Source organism: Acipenser ruthenus, chromosome 10 (assembly GCF_902713425.1).
Source record: "Acipenser ruthenus chromosome 10, fAciRut3.2 maternal haplotype, whole genome shotgun sequence".
In the NCBI taxonomy this organism is placed as follows: domain Eukaryota; kingdom Metazoa; phylum Chordata; class Actinopteri; order Acipenseriformes; family Acipenseridae; genus Acipenser; species Acipenser ruthenus.
In genome coordinates this window covers 4,307,860-4,316,840 of record NC_081198.1, presented here as the reverse complement: position 1 = coordinate 4,316,840, position 8,981 = coordinate 4,307,860, and the positions used below count along the sequence as shown (strand labels likewise).

General features: G+C 38.6%; 1 protein-coding gene across 3 annotated transcripts in view; it reads right to left on the bottom strand.

Annotated features, from left to right (window-relative positions):
* Window positions 1–3,280: 3,280 nt before the first annotated feature.
* The window catches only part of LOC117400420 (heparan sulfate 2-O-sulfotransferase 1), a 55,353-nt gene continuing 49,652 nt past the window's right edge, over window positions 3,281–8,981 (bottom strand). For all 3 annotated transcript variants that reach the window (XM_059031549.1, XM_034000376.3, XM_034000367.3), the window contains 2 exons: window positions 8,132–8,289; window positions 3,281–6,371 (listed from right to left, as the gene is read on the bottom strand). In XM_059031549.1, the coding sequence (XP_058887532.1) occupies window positions 6,145–6,371; window positions 8,132–8,289 (385 nt within the window). In that variant the 3' untranslated portion in view covers window positions 3,281–6,144. The remainder of the gene's footprint in view (window positions 6,372–8,131; window positions 8,290–8,981) is intronic.

Below are 8,981 nucleotides of genomic sequence, written 5' to 3'. Positions count from 1 at the left end.
TTATGGCATCTTGTAATAACCTACAGCAGCTAATCCCAACATTAATTTCAATTTAGAGAACATTAAAAGAAAGAAAACCAGCAAGCTGTGGTTGTCTCACAAATCATGAAAAAAAGTCCTAATCTCTCTCTGTCTCTGTGCTTACCACAGTGAACTAACTACACAATAAACATTCTCTTTCAGAACAACAGATTGTATTTATGAGCAAGACAATATGATATTGCAACTATTGATATTTGCTTCAGTTGTGTTGCAACATGGCCTGTTTGTAGTTTTTGTTCCCTAATAACTGTGATATTTTCTGATGTCTGCTATATAAATTGTACCCTAGCATGTAAAACATGTAATTGCTTATTTGTAGGGCTAACTACAGTCATTACTTGAAAGCATGTACTTCAAGGTATCCACAACTAAACCTTTCAATGAAAATGTCCTTTAATCTTCTACTTCATTAATTCTGTGATTCACCTCATCAAAGAAACCAGAGTAAAGAGACCTACAGTAACCAATCCCACTAATTGCAGGCTTAATGTTACTAAATTACAAGCTTGTAATGTATTTCTATCAGCAAATGAGATAAATAACCAATTTGAATGCTCTTCAGTTCAGAACAGAACAAACAACAGAGTTATTTGGTTCTGCTCTTATAGGGTTAGCTCACACTGAGATGATTCCATTGGCCACCACTGTAGAGCAACCAAATGGGCCTACTAAAAACAGTGTTTTTTTTTACATTACACTTACTATTGTATGGTATTGAATGGTAAGTTTTCTTTTCTTTGGCTTTGAGAGGAATCAAAAGGTTCTTTTGTCACATGGTTTGAATAGAATGAGGACTCGGTTCAGCATTTAGACAAGTTCAAAGCAAACTCCAGGTAAAGGCAAGTTTAAAGAAAATGATTGTTTATTAGCAGTAATGATCTTTTTACATCCTAGCCTTGTATTTAATGTATTGTGCATTGTTTCTCACTGTATTTCATGTATTATGCATTTTTCACTGTAATGTATTATGCTTTTTTTTTATTGTGATGGTGGTCCACTATGAAAGGCGCTATATAAAATAGATTGATTGACTGATTGCTTGTTTGATAATGCATCAGAATGGCAGCAATAGAACATAGAAACACTGACAATGATTGCAAGCATTTGACATCTGAAGCTACGATACTGAAACGGGATCATCACATTCCTGCAAGGAACTGAACTGAGCTGGCAGGTGAGGCATATAGCATCAGCATTAATGGACATGTCTATTGCTCGTCAGGACAGTGCAATATGTTTGTTGATATGACAATTCCATTGTACAACATGTTCTATTCTGAGTTGTATCTTCCTGCCAGTAATCCACGGCTTTTTAATTAAATGAATTACATTGCCAAATACTTGACAGGGTCTGTCAACATACCATGCTGGTGTTGTGCAATTAGTTTTGTCCTGGCCGCAGACGCAATGCATGCCAACATAGTTTTATGATTATTCAAATTCAACTGTATATGCAAATGATTGACCTGCAAATTACATACTGGTAACTAACCATTATGTTAAATATGCTCTTTTGTGCACAAGGGATGAAAGAGGACTCTATAGAATAACATTTTTCTTAAGACTGAGTCAACAAATACAACAGTAAAATTGTATCTAAAATAAAAAGTGAAAGCTGAAGAGAGTGGAACGCTTTCGACCCATTGACACTGAGGTGTGTAGGTTGATGCTCTGGTATGAATGAACTGATAACGGCTTATTGAGGAGTCACTCTGTACAGGTGATTGTTGGATGGGATCCAACGCAGTCCAGGAGAGACAACATTCAGGATGGACACAGAGCATGTCATCTGGAAAACTGGAATGAACGATGCCTCAAAAAAGTAGGTCATTACCTTCAGTTGGAGGTAAGGAACGCTGCAATGACATTAAAGTGTAACGTAGCAGTTGGATCTGTGTGTGTCATCATCAGTCCCCTCCGAATCCCAATCCCAAAAGCATGTGCACTGTGGATATAAAATAGAGATTTTTTAAGGTATTAGATCACGACATACGAGGGCCTCCCCTCCTCCCATCCCAAACTGCCTGCCACAAGGCTGAAATTTCTTGAATGTATCCTCAGTAGTTCTGTACCCAGTAGTGCGGTAGGTTGTCTAACAGTCTGAAGCCAAGCAGGAAATTGTTTATTAGCAGTAGTTATCTCCCAAAGAGGTTAATTAATTTTAATTAACTGTCGTGTCTATCAATCAGGATTTTCAGTTGAAAAGGTTCTAATCGAAACAAGATCATTATCACTCCACTTTCACTTTGTTAATGAAACAAAGCTGTCATTTCTTTCCTAGCTGTAAAGTTAATTGAATCAGGCTTCAGCTGAGGAACTGGATCTTCTGTGTGTGGTTGGAGTAATTATTCTAGTATTGTACAGGATGCAGTCCCGTTACTAGAAATGGAAAGCAAGAGAATGATGAGGTTTTGTTATAGAAAGGAGCCTGAACTGTAGTGGGGAGCTGCAGAGATGATATAATATAAAAGGACATTATAAAAACTGGGGAGAAAAAACGGGTAAAATAATTTGGCCTTCTAAACTTACATAAAAGGAGAAAAAATGTTTTTAATCACTTTGCATAGTATTCAAGCTGTATCAGTTATAACCAAAACCATCTAAAATGATTCCTTTTCAATGTGTAAGTTTGGTTTGCCAGGTTAAAACATTTCCGTAGCTCAAAGACTTGATTGACCCAAACCTTCCCACTTCAAACATTGTTGGGCTAGTTATATAGTATCATATTCATGTGTTCAACATGGTACGACAAGCGAATGTGTCGCACGACACACGACAAAAAATAAATAAAGCATGTACTGTATTTTTGATACAAACCAGTCACACTGAAGGCACACCAAAGTGATGCAAAAAAAATAGGATTGGTGTCTATGAGGAACAGCAACAAATGGCGGAATAAAATAATTCTTGCAGTATCAAAATACCCAGAAGTGTACAATAAAGGACACAAAATTATAAAGACACGACAATGAGGGAGAACATCTGGCAGTCCATTTCCAGGGAACTGGATATAGCTGGTGTGTATGATTCGTTTACCTTTACTGAAATAAGTAATCTGAAAAGCTATTATGTATTCTACATTTTTATTAGCAGTATAACAGGATTATCACACGTGTGATTTTTTTTCCTGTTGATGATACAAATCAGAGGACAGTCACCTATCACATCGCTGTTTGAAGATGTCAACAGTGGACAACAAAGGCGGTGATGTGATTGAAATTAAAAATCTATTTCCCCATTCATCTTTAAGTTTGATATTTATTTGAGAATTTTTTAAAACATGAAAAACAAAAACAACAACAAAAAAACTACAAAACAAAAGCTGGCAGTTTAAGTTTTAAGGTAACACAAACATTCCCAATTCAACAAGCTGTGGTATCATTGCACACAATGAGTGGTTTTGGTTTCTCATCAGACCGTGTGGATTGTGATGAAGAAGGCACTGTTAACTTACTTGTATCTTTCACCATTGATTACATTCAAAACAAGTTATGGTTTCAGTTATTCCAATAAAAGAAAAACAACATGCAAAAAGGTCTCCCCTTTAGTTTTACAACAAAGATCTGTCAAAATTGCTTTCAGAACAACTTCGTTTACTTCTGTATCAGAATTGAAAATCCTGTCACTGCATGATGGAAACAGCAGTCCTCCAATCTACTGCTTCATAAATCTCGATTGACTTGCATACCCTGTTTCCCATGAATGCAGATTAACGTTACTAAGATGAACACATGGCAACAAACGCATCATCGTTTCCCAGAACTCTGCAGTGCTGTTTAACTAAAAAAAATATCATCTTGGATAAACTAAACAAAAGTAGTAAATCACTTCAGTAGACTGTCATGATGCATGAAACTAAAATGTACCTTGATTTCTACATCCTGACAGTGATGGACAGATCCTAAAACCTAGCTGAAACAGCTACACAAAGTCCTTTTCTGTAATTAACTCTATGTGTCTATAATGCATCAGCCTCACCCTGCATAGTAATGGACAAACTTTGTCCCTGTAACCGTACTTTGTCAAGAACTCGAAGCTTTCTCTTCTCGCGAGTCCTGGATACAACACTAACCTTACAAAAGTCCAAAACAGCAAAAATGATCAAAATTGAAACCCCACATAATAATATATGGGTAAGTGCCATGCAACCCAATGTTTTTAAAACATTTAAAACAGTGGTCCGCATTTAATTTGTTTGTGGAGAGCCACGTACAGTAACTACAAAATTGCTGGGGTCCAAAAAGTTAAAACACTTTCCTACTGCCAAAGTCTAAAAGCTCTCCTTCAGCAGTCACTTAGCTCACCAATGCTGTTTTAAGCGGTGCTGGAGGATTTGTACTCTAGACAGCAGGGGGGCTCCGTCTTAATAATTTAATAAAGAATTTGCAATCTGGCCTGCCAAATTAAATGGGATATGAGCATCAAGAAGGTTCCCTCTGGGTTTCTTTTGTTCAAGGATCAATCACTGTTATATGGAGATATGGAAGCCCCCCTCCCCCACCCCATTCATGTTTTGGATCAGCTGACGGGCTAGAAGAGCACACAGCAGACAGGCTGATCAAAGCACAGTGCTGAAGTTCATTAGTCAGCCCGTGGGATGCAGGTTGAATCTGCAGGCTATGCTACACTCCCCCTTAAAAAGTATTAAGCTCCAGAAAGTGTATCTCATCCATGAAGACACACAACATCATCAATTTCAGTCCAATGCCCTCAAGCAGAAATATTGAAACACACAAACAGATACCGATTGGTACAAAAAAACACTAAAAAACCAGCGAAACGTATTTCTGTTCGGTGTTGTCAGTGTGATATAGGCATGTATGGGACTTCGTAACCTTGATAAATACCACTTGAACTATGAAAACCCAAAATACCCTGCTAATGGATATGCAATATTAGTAATAGTAGTAGATTTAACATACACCACATGTAATAAAACTGGTATTACATAAAAAAAAAAAAAGTTTAAAACAAGTTTTTTTTTTTTTTTATAACCTTTTGGTCCAAATACATAAAATATGCAATATATACAGCAGCTGATTATTTTCTTTTTTTTTTTTTTTAATTACTATGATTGGAAACACTTTATAAAGCACCCTAGTAAAAAATACTTCTACAGGTAAAGGTATACAAGATGCAGGGGAAAAAAAACACACACATACAGTACCACAATTGGTTAACAGAAGACAAAACTCCTGTTCACACAATGGATCACGTGTGTGTAAACAGCTGTGTCTCCCACTTCCCACCCCCCTCTCCCAATGGGACCGCTAACAGAATGTCCAGCCAATGCTGGTATGGCCTTTACAGCCAGCCTCATCTTTTGGTTGATTTTTTTTATTATTGAAAATGTTGATACATCCAAAAGCTGACCATGGCATATCTCTCCATCTCCTGTTTCATACTGTGTTCAGCATTGGCATCTTTGAACTCCAGTTTGAAAAGCTCCACCCGCCACAGTTTCCTTTTGGACTTTTTAAAATTCCTTTCCCTGTTAATGGGGCCGGTTAAACTGTCCAGCTGCTTCCGCCTTAGTGAAATTAAAAACACCCGCCAAAAAAAATACAAATAGAAAACACGAAATGAAACGGGACACTTGTCAAAGTGACAGGAAGAGTCTTGGTACACAGAGTCCGCTCAACTTCATCTCACCCTTTGCAAGATGTCACTGTTTTTAATAATGCATCAGCTAGCTGTTAAAAGGGTGGACAGACAGAGAGACATAAAGACAGACAGAATGTGCATCTCTCCCAAGACCGGAAGACACTGAGTAACAAGCAGAAGACAACAGCAGTACATTGTGCAAGTCCAACATGAATAAACCTGACGGATTTCTGTAAACAAAAGGTTCCATGTTTGTTCACATACAGATATGACTTTCTGAAGCCTGATAGAGGAGAACTGCTACAGAAATGGAAGAGTTAGTATCAATGGTGCAGTGAATGTTTGGCAATGGCCTGGGACTCTCCATAGACAGATAAGATTTTAGAGACTCAGTCCGGGTGTCCTTTGCAGTGCCCGTTCTGCCTTCTCCCTCCCAGGTGCACATGAAATGAGACCAGTGCTGCAGGCTGCCTATCTCCTCAGTTACAGTCTGGCACTCTAGTTCATCTTGGGGTAGATCTTTTCATAGAAAAAGTTCTGAGCGAGGAGGTACAGCTCCCCGTCCTTTTCCCGCACGGCGTGCGCTCTGATAAACTGAAACTGTTCCAGTGCAAATTCGTAGAATTCGTTCTCCATTTTCCAGATGTCGGACTGCTGCAGCTTCGCGATCGACTCCTTTGTGGGCGGCTTCTTCTCAGACGTCTTTCTCAGATGCGATTTCTTTCCTGCAATTGGACAATCAAATGTGGTTACAGAGATATCTCAAATATTTTAAAAGTACATTAGAAACATGCATTCCCGCACACTGTAAATATAACATTAGAGCTACCAGTAATGTAAAAAGAAAGATGGACTCCATATAACCCCAGAGAACTGACAGAAACATTAAAGATTGCAAGTTTCATCACAACTGAGTAAGATGTTGTCATGCAATCTTCAAAATCCCCAGTCCAAACTGATGTGAGGTTTTGAATTTGGTCTCACAACACAACATGCCTTCATGCAGTTGTGGGGTGTTGACAGATGGAGTAGGTTATTCTCAGACAGGACTCAGACCTGACCCAGAGGTGTAATTGCTTCCTGGTATCAGCCTGTTCCTTGGTTGTCAACCTCATAAATCCACCAGCACCATGAAGTACAATCACTACAAACTGCTGACCCTCCTTAATCCCAGTGTCAGCTCTGGCACCAGGTCACTTTTGTTTGCTGGACCTCAGTTGAAGAATGAGCTGCTATTTGATCTTAGATTTATCTTCGGTCTAAAACAATAAAGGATTTCTGTACTTTGAAACATTTTCCTACTGGACCAAGAGGTTGAGTTATTTCACATGTCAGTAGCTACACATTGACTACGGTAAGTATACATTATTACTAATGTACTGAGTGCTACGTACTTGGTATATACACTATTAGTCAAAACAAAAATATGTCTGATTTGCCAATTAAAATTGAATTAGTAGTTTATAAATTATACAAAAAAACAATGCAGTATTAGTACAAAAAACAGGTTTGTGCATTGCGGAATTACTGCCACTTACACTGAAGTGTATCTATTTATTTCTTGAGTTTTATTCATATACCTTTTTTTTTTTTTTTTTTTTTTTTGCTGCTTAACTACACAACGGATCACTGCAACAAGTTAATTAAAAGGACTCTGGAGTAGTCCACCTACTGCAAGTTGTTGGTTTCTAATTTCTACATGTAGTTCCCCCTCTTTACTATGGTTCTCCACCCCCCTTGCACCTCTAGTGGGTTTGAGCGCAGACAATATTGACCAGACCTCGTGCTCTTTCTAGTCTAATCGACGGTGCTCAATGTCTTCTGTGTCCAAATACGTCAGCTTGGATTTCGGCAAACCAAACCAGCCTCCCTCAACAGCTAGCACACACTGCAGGAAACCCCAGGGAACCGGGAGAAGAGTAGTTATACCGGAGCTGCTCCCCTTGGTGTACTCCTTAAGGGCCAGCACTGGTTGGTTATAGATAGAAATGACCTCTTAAAGACACCTCGAGATCAGCAACAGACAAAGTTCTCTTTGCCTGGGAGAGCTCTGTTGCACAGCAAGTAGCCTTCAATTGCTTTTAGTTCCTACTTTTTTACAATGTTTTAAATCATTCTGGACTCTTACTGCAATTTCTCAGTATTGTGTTTTATTTTATTTTTGTAGTAGTGTAGGCTCAGTCAGCCAAGGTGTCTTTATGTTTACATGTTCCAGAACCGCCTAGTGCCAGCGTTACAACAGGAAACCGGATTCCAAAAGTAGCTCCTCACGAGACAGCGCTGGCTCTTATTTCTAGTAACATTGGCTGATCTAGATTGTTACAGATGCCTATAGCTGGCAACTGGACAGAAGAAGAACAGCTTCTGAACTGGGGTGAAAGCACCTGTACACTGACTTCAAAATAAAAACAACCCCCTTAATGTTTTTAACGTAATTGGAAGCAGTTCTTTATTTCATCTCCCTAGCGGGTCAGCGTATCTGCACCTGTGCGGTAGAGTTCAGCAGCTCCTCTGAAGAAGCGTGGTAACGCAGCCTCCAGCATCATGATGAAATCCTCCAACTCCTCGGTCACACCAACCAGCAGGTATTCATTAATCAGGTTGTATTTGGCTTGTTCCAAAGCCCATCTGCTTCCGACATTCCTGCAAATACACACAGCAATGGATCACGTGTGTGTAAACAGGCCAGCCCTATGCAACCAAAAAATGTAATCGCTCTGCATGATGAAAGTGGACCCATGCCTCTTTTCTGTGGTGTATAAATAATGTCAGCTAACAGAGGTACCTTCCTCATGTGTTTCAATCCTGCCCTAAAAAATTCTAGTTAAAAATCCACAAATCCAAAATACAGTACCATTTGAAACATACTATGACACACCGTAACAAGCAAAGTGGATCATCCTGACTGTAAAGCTATAAATATTTGGCCAATCTCACCCATAAACCTATTTTGCTCCAGAAATGTTGGAGACCTGTTGCAATATAAGAAGTAGGTATTGTTAGTGGAAAAACGCATACTAAAAAGGCTTGCAAATATTTACAGTAAGCCAAGACTTTATACAACGCACAGTAGTTTATAAAAACTTATAAAAGTTGCATTTTGACAATCTAAAAAAAAAAAACCCTAGAAAGTTAACTTGCAAAACAAATTACACTACACTATGACCTGCAAACGCCTGCCGTAGTACATAGCCTCAGATAGCGTGCGTTTCGAGATGTATACATGTTCTGCAGTTAACTATTTTCACATAAAAAACCAACATGCATATACATAAAAACAAACCATAAAATTATGTTGTATTATAATAACAACCAAACTGGTACTGTGGAAGATT